The sequence below is a fragment of the Nematolebias whitei genome, chromosome 10 (genome assembly GCF_014905685.2).
Source record: "Nematolebias whitei isolate Nwh7 chromosome 10, NemWhi1, whole genome shotgun sequence".
NCBI lineage: Eukaryota > Metazoa > Chordata > Actinopteri > Cyprinodontiformes > Rivulidae > Nematolebias > Nematolebias whitei.
In genome coordinates, this window is record NC_056507.1 from 5,830,447 (window position 1) to 5,853,313 (window position 22,867).

General features: G+C 41.2%; 1 protein-coding gene across 1 annotated transcript in view; it reads left to right on the plus strand.

The window, feature by feature from the left end:
• The first annotated feature begins 715 nt into the window (after positions 1-715).
• Positions 716-22,867, plus strand: part of LOC119416092 (pleckstrin homology domain-containing family A member 7) — a 198,537-nt gene continuing 176,385 nt past the window's right edge. The window contains exons 1-3 of the mRNA XM_037683270.1: positions 716-826; positions 949-1,025; positions 1,141-1,198. Coding sequence (XP_037539198.1) covers positions 744-826; positions 949-1,025; positions 1,141-1,198 — 218 coding nt within the window. The 5' untranslated portion in view covers positions 716-743. The remainder of the gene's footprint in view (positions 827-948; positions 1,026-1,140; positions 1,199-22,867) is intronic.

The window sequence follows — 22,867 nt, forward strand, 5'->3', positions numbered from 1 at the left end:
AATTCTTCTGTTAATCGTTAAGTGCATTAATAACCTTGCACCCTCATACCTCTCTGACCAATCCATATGTTCCTTCTTGGACACTGACATGATCTGACCAGCTGTTTAGCTGGAGCTCCGAGGAGATCGGGCCCTAAACTCTGGAACAATCTGCCCCCCAACATTAAACAGTCCACTCCAAACACACGATCAACACAGTATGATCTGATTTAGTATTTCGTTGTTTTCTCATTGTTTTTGTGTTTTTTCTTTCAACGCTTTTAATTACATCTTTTTTTCTTTTTTTTTTGTTAATTATCCTAATTACTTGATCTTATTGTTAAGCACTTTTGGCCACAGCTGTATAAACAAGTTTGACTCTGCTTAAAACAAGCAAGATATTTATTATTTATTTCACCGAGCCCCACTTCCAAATGGTTGACAACAGATGAATTTAAAGATTATCTGCATTTTAGTAACGTGCAATGAAGAAAAATCACATTTATTAGGATAAATGATTAAATAAGCCATCATAAAGACGGTAAACCTGTTCCATGAAAGCTTCACAGAGACAGTAAATGCTGTGCGTCGTACTGGTTCGGTTCACCGGATACTGGTTTGCAGCAGGTCCTGAGCAGACTGGAGACCTGCTGTCCGTGCTTGAGCTGTCTCACGCACCGATTGCGGAATGTCCGGACGCGACGTGAGTCCCTGAAGGCAGCAGCTCCGTGGCGAGGCGCTCACGTGAAGCTTCGGAGCGGATCATGGCGGCGCCTCTCGGACGGGACGCCCTACCTGAACACTGGTCCTACGGCGTCCGCGGGGACGGACGGGTCTTCTTCGTCAAGTGAGTGCGGTTAAAGAGCTTGAACGAGCCCGCGCTTCCCGGTTTACCGGGAGTTGTCGGAGTGTTTTCGGCTCGGCGGTGTAACAGGTGTTTCTCTCCCGCTCTGTGTGTCGGTGCCGCAGCGACGAGACGCGCAGCACCACCTGGCTCCATCCTCGCTCCGGAGAGCCCGTGAACTCCGGACACATGATCCGCTCAGGTGCGCGAGCTAAGCTGGTGCACGCGGAACATTTGCGCCCTGTTGACTTTCTGCTTCTTCCATTAGAAAACTGAACTTTAACTGTTTTTTATTTTTTATTTTTATTTAATTTCAGATCTACCTCGGGGATGGGAGGAAGGCTTTACCGACGCTGGGACCAGCTACTTCATTAAGTAAGCAGCTTTAAATACGGTCACCTGCAGCTGAACATGGCTGCTGCCTTTAATCCCCCCCCCCCAGCAGATAATTACAATGATGAGGTGTGTCTGACTCCACTGAGCAGATTCATTTACTGCTGACTATGAAGTTCAAATACCAGCTCAGTCAGTGCGTGACTCACCTCCTGCTGTTATTACTGTAATGGTTTTTTCTTTTCAAAGTTATGTTGATCAGCACTTCTGCACAAACCCTTCCATGCAAATGCTTTTGTCATATGTCGTACAGATGCTTTGTTATAGGCTTCTATTTTTTACCAGAACAGGTTTAATGTAGTCATAGCAAAGTAAGAATCGGCGTAATAAACAATTAGTGTGAATTATATCAAATGGTGTACAGCTGGAAAGCGTTTACTCCAGCAGGTTCCGGCTATATTAATAAGCATATCAACAATGCGGGTCCACTCTCAGTGTAAACAAGGCCCTCTGCTGAATCCACTGAAAACCACGTGGAAGCTCGAGTCACATGTCTGACCTACGATAACCGGTAGTCTGTGTAAGTAAAACAAATAAAGCAAAATCAGACAAGTGTAGAGTAGATACCATTTCAGCCTTTTTTTTTTTTTTAAACTAGTCTAACATCTATAACTCAAACCCTAATTTTTAAAAATCTCCATTCTGTGATACATTTATACTCATAAAGTACAGTAGTCCCTCGATTATTGTGGGGGTTACGTTCCACACTCCGCCCGCAACAGGTGAAAAACTGCGAAGTAGGAACGCTATATTGGTGCTATTTTCCAGAAACACAACATGCCCTTTCGCTTCTACGCCGACGACTGTCAAATTTACTTCCCCCTAAGACACAATGGTACGTGCTCTATTCAACCGCTGCTCGACTGCCTGGCTGACATCAGGGACTGGATGGCTTTAAACTTCTTAAGTTTCAATGAAAAGAAGTCTGAAGTCATGTTGTTCCCTCCCAACGACACAATCACAAACCACTGCATCGACCTCTCCGCTCTAACCCCGTCAGAAAAACAAAGAGTCACTAATCTGGGCGTGATAATGGACCCTTCCCTGAAACTTAACAATCATGTAAACATGATTGTTAAATCATGTTTCTTCCAACTGAGGCGGCTGTCTAAACTGAAGCCCATATTGTCCAAAAGAACCTGGAGACAGTAATACATGCATTCATTACATCTAGGCTTGATTACTGCAATTCACTCCTGTTTGGTATCAGTCAGACCTCCATTGCACGAATACAACTGGTCCAGAATGCAGCAGCACGATTTTTAACCAGTACAGGCAAAAGAGAGCACATTACACCAGTTTTGGCCTCACTGCACTGGTTACCGGTTCACCTTCAAATCCAGTTCAAAATACTCATGTATGTCTACAAATCACTGAACAGTGTCCCCCCCCCATCTCTCTGATCTGCTACAACCGTATGTCCCACCACGTTCCCTGAGGTCAGCGGACCAGTTGCTCCTCACAGTTCCAGGAACTCGTCTTAAGCACAGAGGTGACAGGGCCTTCTCTGTAGCAGGACCAAGACTTTGGAACGAGTTGCCTCTGCTTGTCAGACAGGCCCCCTCACTCTCTGTTTTCAAATCCTGTTTAAAAACTCACCACTATTCAGTAGCTTTCAACTCAAGATGATCTGTGTTTTGATCCTGTACGCTCCACACTGGTTAGTCATATTTATTATCTGCATCGTTTTTATGTCTATATTCTGATTTATCCAAAAAAGTTAAATCTGGTCCTCTGGACATTCTGAGGAAGTCTCTCGGATGAGAGACGAAACGTTTCTACATTTTTTTTTTTTTTTTTGAATGTCCATAGGACCAGATTTAACTTTTTTTGGATTTTTCTACCTGGATTATTGAGCATGCATCAGGATATTCTGATTTACTTCATTTTGTATGTTGCTTTGTGTGTTACCTGTTTTTCTGTCTGTACAACACTTTGGTTGGCCTTGTCGCTGTTTTAAGTGCTCTATAAATAGAATGGTATGGTATATTTATTTTTAGTATTTATATCTTTTAAGGCTTTATAAATCCTTCCCACACTCTTGCAGTGCTCTTAACAATGTTCTAAACTCTCTAAACGCTCTAAAAGAGCACAGCGAAAGAGAGCTGACAGACTGATGCTATGGTTACTGACCCAATCCTGGGGGCGGGGTGGCCATTGGGAGCGACGGGGCATTTCCCGGTGGCCTGGCCTGTGCGGTGGTCACCGAGGGGCTGGACCGGGGGTTTGGTTCTGGTCGAGCTTGATTGTTTTGGATGGACGGTCCATGCCGCTCACTGGGTGTCTGCCTCACTGGGGCTCCCTGGGTGGTAGTGAAGGGGGCGGGACAGACCCCACCCTGCCCCCTCCTTTCTCTCTCTGGGGCTGTCTGTCACGGTGGAGCAGAGACACACAACAGGTTGCACGCCCACCAGTTGTATGTCTGCTCTGCTGTGGCGGTTGGCAGCGGGGGGTGGGATCTGCCTTTCCTCGTCACTGGTGCTCGGGGAGCTTCGGTTGAGCGGATGCCTGAGTGAGCGGCATGGATAGTTTATTTGAAGTGGTCGAGTGCGGCCCGAGCCGAGACTTTGGTCACAAGACTTTGGACTTTGGTGGTCACTGGGCGGGCCGGGCCACCGGGAAGTTTCCCGGTGCTCTGGGTGGCCAGTCTGCCACTCAGCACAATGCTCTGATTGGTCGCCTTCCATCAATCAGCCAATCATGTGTCGTGTACAATCTTACATTGAAGACCTGCGAAACTGTAAGTCGGCGAATGTCGAACCGTGAAGTAGCGAGGGACCATTTCACTTTGGATTGTTTTAGAAACGCACTGTCATACTTTACTCAAGGTTTATATCATTCATTTTGATAATAATCTCATTCTCAGCTGGGTACCGGATCACTCTTTATTCTGCACACAAGTATTTTTTGTGTTTTTACGTTGCATTTATAGCTCAAAGCAGCTGTCACCATATTGGAGGTGTATTTGAGTAGAATACTGAGGTCTCTTTCATCGTAAGTGCACACATTTTTCTAGTTTAGATGGTAAACTAAGGAGGGAGTGAGGTAGCGCAGAGGTTAGAGAAGGCGAGCCTGTACTCGGAAGGTTGACGGTTCGACACCCCGATAACATCAGAATGTGGGTGGAAAAGGTGAAGCATCCACACCTGCCTCCACCCTCATTTGCCCCACTCGGTGCCCTTGAGCAAGGCCCTTACACCCCACCATCTGCTCCTCGGTGCACTCTAGATGGCAGCTCTTTGCTCCACACAGAGCTGTGGCAGCTCGGTGGTCTGCTGTACCAGGAAGGACATCCGACGTAAAAACGATCGCCAAGTCTTCATGTGAGTAAGTTCACTGCGGCGACCCCTGAAGAAGGGAGCAGCCGAAAGAAGAAGATGGGAAACTACTAGAGAGGTTGCTCACATCAATCTAACTGTGAAAACACGTTTTTACCAATTACCGTCCAAAGTCAAGGAAAAGATGACCAGAAGCTGTTGGTCTGTGTAGCTGTGATTTTTTCAGCTTTGTCTGGATTTGTGGCTTTTTAAACCTGATCTGAGCCAGTTCTGAGACCAATACAGATCTAAGGAGAAGATTTTGGGAAGGGACCAGGGGTTATGAAAGCTTATCTCCGTGTTGTTGTGAGAGAACTGTGAATGAGGACCAACAGTTGTTAAACATCTATTTCCTTAGGCTTGTTTTTCTGGATATGATACCTCGTTACTGGTGTGAAATAATCTCCTTATGAGGAAAACAAAGTAGAAAAGTGAAATTTATGGTCTCTCTTGTTGTTTTTTACAATCACTGCACAATTGGTGCATTGATGTAATGGATGCAAGGCTTTCCAGCCCATTTATGGGCTTTTAAAAATTGGATTAAATGCCATTTTCTCCATCTTTTTGCTGTTCCTGTACATTTTAGCAGGTTTGATGCATTTATCCAGTTGTGCTTTTTGCCAACAGTATTGCAAACACTGCAAAAGTAGTTGAACAACTCCTTGTTGGAGTACCTCCACTGTGGCGCGGCAATCGACACAATTTGAATTTGATGCAGTTGGCGAAAGCCCTCTGTTGTCACGTTTATTCATAAAGTTGAACATGAAATGGTGCAACTTCAGAATCGTAATGCAAAAACTAAATATATTCTTGCTTTTAAAAAGCCAACATGATTAACAGTGTAATAAAAAAACTCATAAAAATGCTGACCTCAGGTTGAGGTTTTGTCAAAATTGAATTCATGCCATATTTGGAGGTTGTTATGGATTTTATATTTCTGTGTTTGGATCTAAAGCGGGTGCGATACTTGTCAGGGGTGGACATAAGAAACTTTTTCCGGTTGTCCAGTGGACAGCTTCTTGACAGAATCTGGTTGTCTGCCAACATTTTGGGTTGTCCGTAACCTTTGCAATAAAGAAGCCAAACATCTCTAGAAAAATGTAATTAAGTATATTGCACTATATATAAAGTTTACTATTTACAAAAGTTCTCAGTCAGCCATCTTGCTGCTACTGCTGCAGTTCAACGTATTGTTTTTGTACTACTATTGCTCACCGTAGTTTTAGCTTAGTGTATTTCTTAGTTCATATCTTAGATCTTATTACCATACTTGCCACTGTACACGTCGCACCGCCGTATAAGTTGAAACAGTACAAATATGTCTAATAAAGTGGAAAAAAACCCCATAAATACGTCGCTTCGCCGTATAAGTCGCATCTGTTACGCGTCTCCACTGACGACCTGGAAATGTGGGCCGGTGTGCCAAAAATCAGATGGCTGCCAAATGGCGACTGTGGGAGCGTGCACGGGAGGACTTTAACAAGAATTAACAAGATTAACACTTAAAAACAATTATTTGTTTGCTTGAAATTGTAGCAAGGGTGTGTCTCAGTTGAACTTTTCCTTAATAAGTGCACTTTACTGGTCAAATCATCTGCATTTCAAAAGCCGATACGCGGAAGCGGGAGCGCGCAGATGGGGGGACTCGCTGTGCATTTCTTCGAAATTTAACAAGATAACCACCTAAAAACACATACATTTAATAATTTGTTACATGCCATTACCTTCGGTTAGGGTCGCCAGGTGTCCTCCCTGGAAAATTGTACAGGAAACCCTGATTGGTGCCCTCGCCTGCAGTCTGTCTCTGAGGACACCGTGCACACCCGCAGTATCGGACAGCACGTCCCGCTCTGCTCCGATTGGGTCAAACTGTGGCTCTGGTTCTCTTTATTTGTTGAAACTAGCCTCAGTTCAATCCCTGGATCATCTTTAGATTGGATGGTTTTAACAAGACTGCAAAAAGTCACATTTTCCCCCCCTTTCATTTTTACAGATGTTGAAAATGATGGAAACCCGTTGCGATGACGGAGAACTTTAATTCATGGCCATCTTACTTGGTTGTCCGAGACAAACATAGGGTGACTCAGGCAAACGGGAACCGCTTACGTCGACCGCTGCTTGTTCGTTGTACATTCTGTTCTGTTGAAAAATCAGCTTTGCTTTGGCCTTTTCTTTGTGTTTTGTTCTCTATAAAAATTAAGGCACTAATCCACAAAAACTGTGGACTCAAGTGAAAAATCTGTTGGCTTTAAACTTACCTGTATCCTAAAAACATCTGTGTGTTTTTACAAAGACAATTTAGACATATGCTAAAGACTTAGAAGAACTTTTTTTTAGTATTTGAACAGCAAAGCCCAGCGTTTTAGCAGTCTTCACGGGATTTGATGCTGCACTTCAGTTAAAACTTTTGACGAGCTCGGAGCAAACACAGAATAAATAAGGTTTACAGAGAAGAAGAAAAAAATACATTTTTAAAGATGGAACAATAAGATCTGCTGCGTTATCTGTCCAGTGCAAGAGAAAACAACTAGTATTTAATACTGGGATAGGAGGGGTCATTTGTTATTATTATTATTTTTTATGTATTATAAATTTGGAATCAAAGCTGCTGGCCACAACACAAACTTCTTTATTAAGGTAAAAAGTAGGAATGTGCATTTTAAGCAAAAACACTTCAAAATTGCTCGGTAATTATTATTATTTTTTTAAAAATATTCATATATTTACTGGTATACTAACCATACCATACCATTTTATTTATAAAGCACTTAAAACTTCTCACAATGCTTCCTAATTCTGTCATGCAGAGCTAATTAATATATTAGCTCAATATCGGCTGTTAGCACAACAAGCTGTTTAACGCGTGCTAATCTGAGCTGTAGCCTGTTTCACAGTTTTACTGTAAAACGACCGTGTTCACACAGTTGCGTTAAAAGTTACTTTACTCACCCCAAGTCCCACAGCTGAAAACTCTAATGGAACAAAGACGTGTCCTGCTGGTAATCCTGCTAGCTGGAGATTTTAATTTTCCATTCTCACCTGTCTGATGGTTCAACATGGAGTGAAATGCACTCGTTTTGCTATTAAGGCTGACTTTTTATCTTATAATCTTTCAAAATAAACAATAATGGCAGGAAAAGGCACATTCAAAGTTGTTTCTCCGTTCCTTTTTTTTTCTGGAGGGCCGTGGGTGGTATTTGTTGGGTCAAAAAGGCATTTTACAAAACAATTCGGGGTGTGACTATCGAGAGCCGACGACTGGGACGGTAGCAGCAGCTTTTTGATTTTGCCCGTTTGAGTGAGGGAGTGAGTGGTTGTTTGTCTCTGTGTCCCTGTGATGGACTGGAGACCTGTCCAGGGTGTCCCCCACCTCTCTCACAGTGATTCCTGGACATGGGCACCAGTGACCTGAAAAGGAAGAAGATAAAGGTAAAGAAAAAAGATGCATGGCTGGATAATGAGTCATGCAAAAAGTAATAACAAAAACCTCCTTATCACAAAAAGTGAAAATAATTTGACAAAACATAAAAAGCAAATGTTATAATTAAATCTTAGTCAATACATATACATTTTCTTGTGCAATATACATAAAAAATGAACATACTATTTACAGTGTCACAAATTCATGCTTATTATGTATAGGCCTGTCACGATATCACATTTTTCTGGGCGATTCATTGTCTCAGAAATTATTGCGATAAACGATAATATTGTTTGAAATTTGACAATAATTAGTAATTATTGTCAAATTTAAGAAGAAATGTTGGTTAATTTTGTGTGTACCTTTTTTTGACCACTGGATGGCCGTATAAGACTGTTTAAATCAAAGGATGGATAGTGAGGGAGCGAGCAGCGTGTCTCTTTAAGAAAAATGGGAGGGAGGCCCCTTGACTTGACATGGGCTGTCTCTCTTTCCCGTTTTTTGTTTTTCAAAATGGCGGACGCTCTGTGTGATTTGAGCTTGTTAGCATAGCATTTGTCACACAAAGCTAAAATAAAATAAATAAAAAATCAGTAAACAAGTTCTCAGCTTCTTTTTGCAGAGAAAAACAACTTTTCACACGAAAGCACAGGTTTCAACCGTGAATTTTGGAGCTTTGACAAGACGGAGGTTTTTTTTTCCCCCGAGGTCGGCCCGTTAGCTTAGCTCGTAGCTTAGCTTCTCAGCGTAGCTGCTTTTAAAGATCCAAAAACGTGATTTTGGACGATTAAAACAGATTTTAAAGAGAAAAGAGACAGGGAGGGGTCAGTGAAGAGCACCGGAGTTGAGCCTTTTGTCATCCAGTGTCGTCAGTAGAAAGAGAGAGACACGAAGAAACGATAATGAAGTTGATTTTTTTTCATTTATCATGCGATTAATTGATTTATTGTTTATCGTGACAGGCCTAATTATGTAAAGGCTGGTTTTCAGGTTCAAACCATATTTTTTAGTCATGTTCCTGCAGTTTAAGTTCATTTTAATGTTTTTTTTTTTAATTACCAGAACCACTGTGGGGTTTTCTCTGGTTGTATGTAGCGCAGAGTCGAGTGCCTGTCTTCCACCTGTTGCTGGCAGCCGACAGTCAGCTGTGTATGATGGAACTGGGGACTTCCTTAAACCATTCCACTTAAAAAAATAAAATAAAAGTTTGGCTGTTAATTGTGTTTTTGACAACAAAATACGGAGGCGGTCACGGCAGAAAAACGACACATATCACTCTTTTTAAGGTCATGTTGTTATGAAACAAATGTTAGCATGTCTATTGGTTTAATTAAAAGGCTAATGCAGGCTCGGCTAACTTGCAATATATTTCAGTTAAAAAAAATAGCGATTAGATCATACTTTTTTAATTTTAATACACTAAAATTGTGGTATTTTTGCTCACCGTTATCATGTTATAAGAATTTCATACCAGCCCATGGCTAGACACACTTGTATAAGATTTATTTATGAAAAACAGACATTTCGGATTTATAATCATTCTGCAGAGTGTGTTCTTTTTGGTTAAATGAATTAGCAATTTATTTATTTTTTAAATTGAGTCCAGTGGGTATTTCAGGGAGACTTTTCCATCCACTAACTTCAGGCCTCTCCTCCTCTTCATGGAGCAGACATGGTGTTTTCCTTCACACGAATGGAACAACCTGTTATTTCCTGCCTGCCTGTCCACACATTTAATTGGCAGATGGATGGTATTTCTTGAACTAAAATAACAAAGTGAAGCAATATCATCTCTGACATCCAATATCCTTTTTCACGTCTAACTGGGATTGTTTATCTTGGGGCCATGTTTGTGTTGCACCCCTCCAGGACTCCCTCACTGGAGCCTCTTCTAACCACAAAAATGTTTCTCATGTTCTTGTTCCTTCACGGACGAAAGAGTCTTCTCTTTATCTCCGTGTTGCTTTTCTTTGATTTTTACATTTTCTTCATTTCTGGCATGAACTTGCATAAATTTTCATGTCTGCAACTTATACACCGAAGCGACTAATACCCCCCCCCCCCCCCCATATTTATAACCCAGTTTTGTCAGAGATCTGACGATTTCATTCATTCTGACATGGAAAATATTGAACACTACCATTTTCAGCCACTGGAGGGCCCTCGACTAATATGGCAAGCCAAGTGTCTCGTTAATAGGTAAAAGTGGCGATTAATGAGACACTTGGCCTGCCATACAAAGCCACCTTAGTCTCGCTCCAGAACTCCTGGAGCAAACATCAAATCAGCTGCATTTCGCCGCGCCGCCCAGGTGAAATGCAGCTGATTTGACGGTTAAAGTGCATTTATTAAGTAAAAGTAAAAAAAAAAATCACAGTTGGTCCACTTCTTTTTATCGATCACTCCAAGAGCAAGGTGTGGAATAGTCGGCGAGGTCACAAAGGACTCCAGGGTAACTTCTAACTAATGAAGGTCTCTCTCACATTGACTAATGCTGATGTTCATGAGTCCACCATAAGAACTCTGAACAACAATGGTGTGCATGGCAGGGTTAAAAACATGGCTGCTCGTCTGCAGCTTGCTGAAGATCACGTGGACAAGCCAGAAGACAGTTGGAAGAATGTTTTATGGGCGGATGAGACCAAAATAGAAGTTTTTGGTTTAAATGAAAAGTGCTGACAACAGCATTCCTGCATAAGAACCTGATCCCAGGTGTGAATCATGGTGGTGGTATCATGGTTTGGGCCTGTTTTGCTGCGTCTGGACCAGGACGGCTTGCCATCATTGATGGAACAATGCATTCTGAATTATATCAGAGAAAGAAAACCGTTATTCTTTTCTGTCTTAGCACTTTCTGTTAGTGATGGTCTGCTGCACACCTAATGGCCCACAGCTTAATGCAGCGTGGAACCTGTGTTGGACGTGCCTGCTCATTGTGCCACGGGAGGAAGAAGACTGAATTATGGTAGAAAGCTGTTTGAATGTGACACACCGAGGGGCCTATAGTGAATAGTCGTAATGCTTCTCGGTTAACACTAGTGCTCATAAAGCCATAGAAATGCGGGTTGTTGCAGATGTTAAGCATCAGAAGCTTGATTTTTTTATGTCTTGCTGTGGCTACTGACAGCCGAATCTTTTGATTTAATACATCCTCTTGAGCTAATCTTATGACGGAGTGGTACGTAGGTATGAGTTTGCCTTTTTTCACAACTTCCTCCCCTTAGGGCCATCCTCACCCCCCACCCTTCCCACATAGGCCCTGTTTACATGAGAAAGATGTCTAGAAACATTAGTATTTTTTTCAATGCTTATTGTGGCAAATACCATACCACTTTATTTATAGAGCACTTTAAACAGCAACAAGGCCAACCAAAGTGCTGCACAGACAGAACAACAGGTAACACACAAAGCAAAATACAAAATGAGGTAAATCAGAATATAGACATAAAAACGATGCAGATAATGACGACAAACCAGTGTGGAGCATACAGGATCAAAACACAGATCATCTGGTGTTGAAAGCTACTGAATAGTAGTGGGTTTTTAAACGGGACTTGAAATCCGAGAGGGAGGGGGCCTGTCTGCCAAGCAGAGGCAACTCGTTCCAAAGTCTTGGTCCTGCTACAGAGAAGGCCCTGTCACCTCTGCGCTTAAGATGAGATCCTGGAACTGTGAGGAGCAACTGGTCCGCTGACCTCAGGGAACGTGGTGGGACATACGGTTGTAGCAAATCAGAGAGATGGGGGGGGCACTGTTCAGTGATTTGTAGACATACAGGAGTATTTTGAACTGGATTTGAAGGTGAACCGGTAACCAGTGCAGTGAGGCCAAAACTGGTGTAATGTGCTCTCTTTTGCCTGTACTGGTTAAAAATCAACATTAAAAAAATGTTTACATGAATCTGCAGTAGTTTCCATGCCAGTTGCCAGACTATTGCACACTTGCTTTAAAATTCTGTTTTGACCCAAACTATCATATGTTCTCAGTGAGGTGCACCTTCTTGGAGGTTGTAAGATGACGTGTCAGTTGTTCATGTGCACAGAAAAGGAGGGCACCTAAAAAGGGTAATTATCGTTTATCTGGCCACACGGACGCCCGCCTTCAACGAGATGCACGTGCAGTCACAACATGAGCAACAAAGCGGTTCTATTCAAAACGGTGAATCCGTCAACCTGTGTTTTGGACCGAGGATGAAGCTGCGCTGCTCCTGATGTTGAAAAGCGTGAGCAGCACTTTGATTTTAGCTGTTGCTGACTGTTGATCTGCTGCTCGTGCAAGTGCAGGAACATCACTGACTTAACGCCTGGGTAAAGTGCACAGCTGTTTCCACGTACTGCAGGGGTTTCCCTTTGAGACCTGGATTCAGAAACCTCTGGCTTCAGAGGAAACAAGTGCTGTTGTTGTGTACACAAAAGGCTAAACCGCAACAGAAAAGCTACAGTTTCACTCCTCATCTATTAATCTATGTCGCGTAAACAGGCCTCGCATTCTTATTCTCAGTTTTAGTGAGCGTCTTTTCTTTGTTAAACTTTCCATTTGAGCATCTGCCTCATGTTTGCTGTCACTCAATGTGCCCATCTGAGGGGCCGGCAGGTGGGTCTCGCCTCCTCCCCACACCGCCGCCCCTCCCAGCAGGTGGGGTTCTTGGTATGGGATAGGGAGCAGAGATGATCAGGGGCAGAGAGGGATAAACCGTCTGTGGGAAGGTCTTTATGACTTTATCTTTACTGAAGGGGGTTGAAAGCAAACGTGGGGGATGAAGCGAAACAAAAGAGGGCAAGAGCTGTTTGATGTCCGATGCCTGCTGGTAGGGGTAACAGAGGGCAGCTGCTGTGCTTCTATTAATCCTCTAGTTTAACTAATCTAGACAAGAGTGAAGGAAAATTTTAACTGAGCTTCTGAACGGGTAATTTTGTTTAAAGTTTTCTGTGGCTAGCTGAGCATGCTTTTCAAATTGCGCCGCTCAAGGTGTCTGCATGTTGGAGCAGCTCTGTTACTTTCATTCTGAGATTTTGCTTTTGGAAACTTTTAATTCCTCTTTTTCTGGATGTAAATCACATTTTTTTGGATGATTGTTTCCTCTGGTATCGGATGCTGTGCAGCTGGAAGGATTTTTACTGAAACTTTTTTAGTTTTGGACATTTGTTATGATGCGTAACCATGGCAACAAGGCAGTTTTCTACAACCAACAGCAGCTGATTAACATCTCAAAAGCTCAAATATTATCTCGACTACAGCCCCAAATCTCAAGTGAGTTGAAAAGGATGCTCCATGGACGCATTCTCATCTACCTGCCAGCTGTGCCTGACCACTGAGATCCTGGAACTAGCAGGAAACACGGCTCATGACAGTGGAAGGACAGGATCGTCCCTCGGCACCTACAGTTGGCTGTCCGCAGCGACGAGGAGCTCTGCAGACTGCTGGGAGGAGTGGACGTCGCTCTGGGAGGAGTTCTGCCCGGCATTCAGGCGGTCCTACAGCCCGGGGGAACCGAGAGGCCAGCCGAGTCTGGGTGGACGGATCAGACGGCATCTGCAGCCAGTTTCTTAGGATCCACTGTGGGATGGACTTTTACAAGAGATCCTTCCTGTCTACAGCATCAGTATCTATAACATCTCTTAATGAAACGAGGATAACAAGTTACAACAACAAATAATTTCCCTTTGGGATTAATAAAGTATTTTTGAATTGAATTCAACACTCACAGTCTCTGGGACGTGACTCTCTCACACATTTCACATATCTTTACTTTAATACAAACTGACTTAAAATCAAAAGAATACTGATGATGACGTACAGCAACTTCGTTGTTAGTTTATAAAAGTAACCACAAAGAGGATCACTAAAACAAATTAATTTATTATAGTAAATGACTCGAGGGAGACGTCCGACACACATTGAATGCATCACTCGGCTTCAGCACAGCAGAGTTCTGCTCCTCCTCTTTGGTTCTGATGGACCGGATTAATTTCTGAAAACACCTCTGAACGGGACACAGACGCTTAACTTGTGATTTATGAACCGTTTTGCGTTGTGTTCACTTACAACGGTGGTATATTACAGACAGTCTTACAGTGTCAGCCACAGTGGTAGTTAGCGCTTTACTGTTATTTTCCGCTATTTAAAAAAAATCTGTTTAGCAGTTTAGTGTTAGCAAAGCTAACTTTTAGGTTAGCTGTGCTCCCATAGAACTGTAGATAAAAACTAGAAAGTTCCTGGAGAAACTTTGACAGGGACTGCCTATTTATTATTAAATTGTTATTAATAAAAATATTAATATTCAATTCAAAATTCAATTCAAAAATACTTTATTAATCCCAGAGGGAAATTAAGTGTTGTCGTAGCTCATCATCCTGGTTTTATTCAAGAGTTGTTAGATGCTGATAGCTGTGGGAAGGAAGGATCTCCTGCAGCGAATCTGAAGGATCTGGCCACAGATACCGATCCGTCCACCCAGATCCAGCTTGCTGTCAGATCCGGCGGGCCTCTCGGTCCTCCTGGGCAGCAGGACTGCCCGAATGCCAGACAGAATTCCTCCCTGAGCGATGGTCGCTGCTCCCAGCAGTCTGCAGAGCTCCTCGTCACCACAGCAGACAGCTGAAGGTGCCGGGGGAAGATCCCCGTCCTCCTGATGTCACGAGTCGAGTTTCCCACCAGCTCCAGAATCTCGGCAGTCTGGCACTCGAGCACCGCCGTCAGGTTGACAGGAATTTGTCCACGGAGCCTCCTTTTCAACTCATTTGGGATTTGATGCTGTAGTTGAGGTATTTCAGCTTTTGAGATGTTAATCAGCTGCTCCTTGTTGTTAAAAAAAAAAAAATCTTGTTGCCATGGTTACGCATCATAACAAATGCCCCAAAGTAAAAAGGTTTCCATTAAAATCCTTCCAGCTGCACAGCATCCGATACCAGAGGAAATAATCGTCCGAAAAAAGTGATTTACATCCAGAAAAAGAGGAATTAAAAGTTTCCAAAAGCAATAACTCAGAATGAATGTAACATAATTACTGCAACATGCATCCACCTTGAGCGGCGAAAATCTAGAACCAAAAAATAATCTAGAATATGAATAATTATTAATAATTAATACTAATTATTAATTATTGCTAATATATTATTAATTATTCTTATTAGAATATTAATAATTAATAATAGCTATTTATATTAATAATTATTAATATTGATATTTATAATTATTAGCATTAATAATTAATGTTAATTATTATATTACTAATGAATATTTATAATAGGTAATAATAGGTGCCTTCCATGCATGTTGAACCAAAATGGCTCCATACGTTACTCAGTTTCTGTGAAGAGTTTTCTCCTATTCATTTCCTATGGGAAATTTGGCATCTTTGTTAGCAAAATATGTCGCCATGGTAACTGCGATTGCCAATAAAAGTAATTGCACACTTCCCAGAGCCGGTCCGGTTCTTTTGATATAACTTTTGTTGGGGTCCACGTTTCGGTTCGGGACGCATTAAAGTTGAAAAAGATACGCTTTTCAGGTGTAGATTAATAAGTGGCCAGTCACCAACTAGTTCCTGGATTTGGTGAAATATTGCGTCTTTGTTCGCAAATTACGTCGCCACGGTAACTCGAAATGCCAATAAAAGTAATGGCACACATCACGGGGCCGAGCCGGTCGTTTTGATACGACTTTTGTGGGGGTAGACGCTGTGGTTCGGGCCGCGTTAACGGAGATAGAAATGTAGACACACTTCCGAGGCGGATAATAATATGGCAGTCCCCAACAATGTGTACACTAAATTTGCCCAGATTGCAGATAAAATGGTTCCAATAAAGACACAAAACATAGCAATACATTTCTTAAACAAGAATAAACATGAACTGTGAAGTTATTTCCTTCAGATTTGCTTTCACGATGAAGCACAGTGACACGGACTGATTGCTGGAGTTGCAGTTTTACACAGCCGATGTCAGAAAACTGAAATTGGCTGTGGAGTGATTTGAGCGCTGCTTTGATTGGCAGCATGAGCACATTGATGGTATCACGAAGCCGCCACAAAGAGGCTTATCACAAAGTAGCTTACAATAATGTCAGGGGTAAGGCTTCCAAGACCTAAACCCTTTAAAGCTCTGCGTCGTGCTGGCTGCACATACCAGACTGGAGTCACCGTCTTCTTGAAATGTCGACCTTGTTAATGCTTGAAAACGTTTGCTGATCAGGTGTATTTCTTACAACACAATGCGGTGACTCAATTTAAGTCATTCGTACTTTTGGCGTGACGGCAGCAGTGACGGAAATGACAAAACAACCTATCCATAAAGACAACGCATTCGCTTTAAAACCCTCATCTCTTTTCTAACTCTTGTTGCAGAACCTTGAACCAATACGTCACAAAACTTTGATATAACCAAACAGGAAATCTAGATGACACAGTATCACCCACAGCTTTCACATGCCCTTGTTAAGGTGTTGCGCAACAGGTATAAATTGGAAGATGTTTGAACAGAAATCTTGATTTTTAATGGAGATGCTTAGTCATCAGCTGAGCACGACACTGAAAAGGCCTGTTATTTCAAGACGAGCTGCGCTGCGTCAGAGTGACTTTACCAGAATGGATGCTATTTGCTCTCACAGGAAAAAACAAACAAACTTATTTGAACAATTTTTCATTGCCATTTCACAGAGACCACCTAAAGACAGTCTTGTTTTGGTTTAATTTAAAATGTGTCAGCCTGTTAATAAAACTAAAGAAGGGTATGGGTTTGGTGATCACAGGGTTGGTATTGTGCTCGTCTTCTATCACTCTTTGTTCCTGAATGCAAAAGGAGCTTTTGTTTTGTTCCTGAGCCATGACTAAACCAAAGAACCAACAGTTTCCTGGCAGGGAAGTGAAAGCTAAAAGAGACAGCTATGTCAACAGATTTTCAGTTGTTCATTGGTTGTAGATGTTAATGTTTTTGTGTCAGCTTTCTAAATAAAATGTAATTTAAAGATTATTTGCTTGTAAATGTCAGCTCAAGGGATCTTCCAGTTGATGGTGGTCTTTCGAGACGTTTTGATTCAACATCTGTTTTAACAGAAGAGTTTCTCTTTCAACATATGTTAGAATTACAGTTGATTTTAACATGACTTTTTTGTTTTTGTGTCATTTTTAATGCTGCAAGGTAAACCAGTAACTTGTTGAGGTGTCAAAGTAACTAGCAGTCCCATATTTCTTTTTTTTTAGGGCTTCCAATATTGACTATTTTTAATTTGAATGATCTACTATTTTTTTTGATTGCTGGTAATCGGTTAATCTGAACATTTTTTCTCCAAGAACAAAACAAAGGAAAAATCAAAATCTTTTTTTTTTTTACAAGTTATTTTAATTTTAACAATCAACTTTGGCATTTACATTATAGTACAAAATAAAATGTAAACAAACGCCCATTTAAACAAATTATAAATTTGAAGCGCCAACTTTAGCATGACATAATAAATAAAACTTTTATCATATGTGCATTTAGAAATCAAAACCCTGAGCGTTCAACACGTTGTAGGATACCCTTTGTAAGAAGCGCAACATTTATTGTTTTGCAAGATTTCAGTCACATAGTTTAACATTCAGAAGGAGGAGAGAAACAAATACAACGTAACCTTTCAAAATGCAAAACAGAGACAGTAACACAGAAAACGTCTTTTAAAACTCGACCTATACTTCTTACAACATATTAATTGCATTTATGAATTTTCAGTTTTGACTATTAAACTGCCAAATCTTAATTTTAACCATCTAGCTATTAACATTATCTACATCATTTAATTAGCTTAAAACAGACAGAAGTCAGTTGGATTCACACGTGTGCCCAGATCACGTCCCTCTCTGAAGTATAGCAGCTGTTCGGCCAACAATGGACACAAAGGTGACAAAAGAGATCAGGATATTTTATTTTAGCATTTTACCTAAAGTACTGCGCCTAAATCAACAGAGGAGAACACAATGAAGCTGCTGGAAAGTCCGATATCAATAAAGACACAAAACAACAATACTGACTTTGAGCACAGGCTCAGATTTGTATCCAAAATATTAATTTATTCACTGAAAAATGTATCAGACAGACAACTTGTCTAATCTCAGAGTGCGTTTGGCAGCATATTAACTTATAAAGGTTTGAATTTCCTGCCAGCTCTTCAGAGCTCCTCCGTCTCTGCAGCGCTCTTGTGCTGCTGTAAGCCAAGGAAACTCTCCAGGGCGTACACACCACCCTTTCTTGTCAGCTAGCTTGAAGTACTCGGATATTTTACACCATATCGGCCTTTGAAAACCCGGCTTGTTCAGTGCTTTGGCAGCCACAGACTCTGCCTAGTGGTGTGGAAAAAAACAATTGTTGTGCAAGTTAAAAAGTTCAATAAATAAAAAGATAAGTTTAAAAATTAGTTATACAGTACAGGTTCAATTTGTTTTTGTGATAGACAAATGTACATGATTGATGACATCAGCTATGACAACTATTCATGGTAGCACCACGGACTTAGGTTCAGTAATATAGTTTAAAAAAATTAGAGGCCACTCTATCCTTTGTCCCCTTGCTAAAATGTTTTTTTTTAATCCACATATGGTTTGTGTAGGATCTGTGGTAAGAACAGGGAACAGGTGGAAGAGAACTTAGAGAGGTGGAGGTATGCACTTGAAAGAAGAGGAATGAAAGTCAGTCGTAGTAAAACAGAGAACATGTGTGAATGAGAGGGAGGAGGTGGAACAGTGAGGCTACAAGGAGCAGAGGTCACAAAGGTGCAGGACTTCAAGGACTTGGGGTCCACTGTCCAGGAAAATGGGGAGTGTGGCAAAGAGGTGAAGAAGAGAGTCCAGGCAGGATGGAGTGGATGGAGAAAAGTTTCAGGAGTGATTTGCGACAAAAGGGGTCAGCAAAGGTTAATGGAAAAGTTTACAAGACTGGTGAAACCAGCTATGTTGTATGGTCTGGAGACAGAGACATGGACAAAAAGACAGGAGACGGAACTGGAAGTGGCAGAAATGAAGATGTTGAGGTTCTCCTTAGGAGTGACAAAGACGGATAAGATTAGGAATGAGATCATCAGAGGTACATCGCAGGTTGAACAACTGAGAGATAACGTTGGAGAGGACACACTGAGATGGGTTGGACATGTCCAAAGGAGGGACAGTGGTTTGGACATATCCAGAGGAGGGACAGTGGGTATATTGGTAGAAGGATGTTAGAGATGCAGCTGCCAGGAAAAACACAAAGAGGAGATATATGGATGCAGTTAGAGAAGCATGGAGATAGTTGGAGTGAGGACAGAGCGAGATTGAGGATGACTTGCTGTGGCGACCCCTGAAGAGCGAAGAAGAAGAAGAAGAAGGTCTCTGTAGGGTCTATAAGTAACAGTTGTCAGTTCAGGTATTGCTTTGGAGGATAAGCAGTGAAGCTGTCAGTTTTACAATCAATTTATCTTCACATAGCAAAATACACTTTTTATGCCAATGCTAACTTTCAGAGTGGAGCAAATGTTTGAAGGTTACTTTTCCAGAAGAAACTTTTCAGAGCGTGAGCTGTGAATAAATTTGGAGACAAAAGAAGTATGTTTCCTTTTTCATCAAATGTAGGAAAGCTCTCAAGAGATGGCATCATCTGAAGGAACTTTTAGTACATGCTGTTCCTTCTATTTCAAGAGTTTGGCTCCTCTGTATTCTCTCGATGCTTCTCTAGTACAGATTTTAGTCATCTGTTTCCCCGTTGCTTTTCCTCTCGTGTTGCCTTGCTGTAGTGTCGTCCAGCTTTGGCTTTTTAGTTTATCTCATTGAGAGTTCATGTTGAGAGGTCGTCTTGAAATTATATAATTAAAGCGTCTACACTGTTAGAATAAGCGAGTTATTTTAGATTGTTTTACATAAAATGATGCCAGACAGTTTGATCATGGCTGCAGTAATGCTACTGATGACGACAAAGTATTTAATACATGACAATAACACACTTACTAATTAGTTGTAGAAGAAGTTTGAATGATTTATCTCCGCTAATATGGAACATTTCTGTAGCTTTATAATTTCTTTGAGAAAAAAAAAATGGGGAGAAGAACAAATCAAACAAACAAAAAAAAAAACAGAAGAACAAATCTTTTTGCTCAAACCTTGTCCACATGGAAACAGATCTTCCAAATTCAGCTTTTATTTCTCATTTCTAAAAATACTCTTGTATACACAGCACAATTTTTAGAAAAGTCATCATCCACTCAAAGTAAAAATCACAAAAACGCTGTAGTAATTTTGCTAGGCCTGTAGGTGGTGCTGTAGCACTGCCACAAAAACACACCATAAACAGGAAACAAGGTGTGAAACTTGGTCATAAAACTTGGATGGTAGGATTAGACTGTAAATACAAAACAACATACAATGATGACAATCTCAGACTTCATGCTGATGAAGATTCTCAGTCATCCAGGACATGGTAAATCCCCCCAAAAAAGTAAAAAACTAAACTAAACAAAACGTTGTCCAGTAGGAATGCGCAATATGTACAGTACACGGTAGAAACAATAGACATTTAGCCTATGATAGAGATCTATATGCTACCGGCTAACCGCAGTAATGTTGTAAAATCAACAGTTGTCTGATTTAATTGTGAATTTTTTTGAGTTGAAAACTGTGCATAAGTGGTGTTAAAGTCTTCTCTTCGAGAGCTAAGTAGCAAAGCTACAAGCTATGTCCGGCTTGCCGTAGAGTTGCCGTAGAGTTGCCGTAGAGTTGCCGTATTCGGACGCATGCGCAAAACGCTGTGTTCCGTCGAAAGTTTTTTTTTTCCCCCCATCAAAAGTTAAAGTAAGCGTTGGTCATCTTTAGAGAAACCTGCTCTCAGATCTGTGAAAAGAACGCTGTGTTGTGTGACTTTACTGCGAGACCCTCTGGTCAAAGCCACAGAGGAAACTGGTCGCCATTTTGTGTCAGCTCTCCTTAAAGCGGAAGGAGACGCCCACTAGAGATTTGAGGGTGAAGTGTTTTCAGTGTAAAATGCTGCTCTGTTGCTGTTCATTTCTCAAGTGAGAAGACTGGAAACTGTTAAGAGTTAACATATTATTTTGTTTAAAACGTATGGCTAAAACTACATTTGATATCTTTTGCAGTGTTTTGCTCTACAAGAAAGAAGCCCAATACTTGATTAGTTTATTATTTAAAAACTCTCTGGATCTAGTAGTGGACTTTTCTTAATTGAGATTATTTTGTAATATAGCAGTTTTCAAAATAAATGATGGCAAAAGGACACCCTATGCTTTTTTTTCATTCCTATTGCAAGTTTTATACCAAAAACATATCGTGATATTATCGTTATTGCCACCCTTCACAATACATATCGTGATATGAATTTTATGCCATATCGAACATCCCTATTGTCCAGTTGTTAAAGTCCAGTTGTTATATTTTTAACTTTTTTTTTTTTTTTGATCTCAGACTTCCCTTCCCTGCTTGAAAATGCAAGGGTGGTGTTTCAAGAATTTTCCACTCTGGAACTCATTTTCAAAAAATACTACTGCGGGGCTCCTAAAATGCTGTTTTTGATTAGACACAAGACTAAAACAATATAATAATATGATTTTTCCCATCCACAAAACACTGTTCCCTTGAGGACAGCCCCTCAGTATCTCAGAAAAACAATCATTCTTGTTTTTTTTTAATTTTTTAATCTCACAATCATTTTATTTTTGCCACCATTTAATAAATGGGGAAACAGGGTTTCCCCTATATTACTAGCCTTGGCAGGGCGCTCATCTCTTCTATGATTATTGTCGATTGAGCAAAGGGGGAACGTAGACACCTCTGTGTTGCGTGCCGTTTGTACCGACAGTTTTCAAGCATGGGGGTGGAGGCGGCTCAGTGTGAGGGAAGCAGGACGCCACCTCTGGAAGACAAAGCTAGCGTGTCTGTATTACACGCTGCTAGCTTAGCGCTAAGCTAGTGCCGGCAAGTTTTTCAATGGGGGGGCAGTTCAGCAGGCAAGGCGCTCAGTTCTGTTGAAAGGGTGGGGCGCCCTGCTTGTATAATAGTAGGGTAAACACATAGATTCAGTGGGTTAAGTGGACGCTCGACCCACTGAATCCAGCAGTGGGGGATCAGAATTCTGCTTTATCAATCAACCTTTATTTATACAGGTAAATCCCATTGAGCCTCGAGGACTCATTTACAAGAGAGACCTGATTTCAACAAAGAAAGATGACAACAATGGACAACAGCAACAACAATAAGCAATTATAAAAACTCATACTACAGTTTTTTTTTTTTTTTTTTTTTTTTTTTTTTTTTAACAAATAGGATGGCTAAAAGGAAAAAGGTAACAAAACCAAAAAAACAGCTAGATTCCAAGACAAATGTATAAAACTAAAAACAGGAACATGTCAGCATTGGACCCTGCCAGGAGTCCAACAGATTCTTAAAGCCACTTAGAGAGGTCAAGGTCGAGAGCTTCAAATCTTTTTGTAAGATATTCCAGGAAACAGGAGCGGAGTAGGAGAAGGCCCTTTTGCCTAGTTCAGTCCTCACTGAGGGAACACTGCAGGTAATAATGTCCTGAGTGTTATTATTTAGCTTTAGCTAAAGCTTTAGCTTTAGCTTTTGTCTCGGACGCACAGAAGATTTAGCCACATGAATATGGGGATGCTCGATCTGAGACCAATGATTGGCCTAAAGGGCATTTGCAAAAACGATAGCTGTGAGTAGGAGTGGACAGGCCGGAACTAGGAGACTATAGACAAAAAATAAATAAAAACCATTAAACAAAGAAAAACCCAACGTTCACTAAAGTCTCCTAATGTCACTTTTGTTACTTTATAAGTTAGTGGGGTTGAGATTTTCAGCGTAACAGTGCTGAGTTATTTACTTTAAATTGTAAGAGTGAACAAGTTGGACAGTCGATGAGAATTTGATGTTGAATTGAAAACTTATTGGTGTTT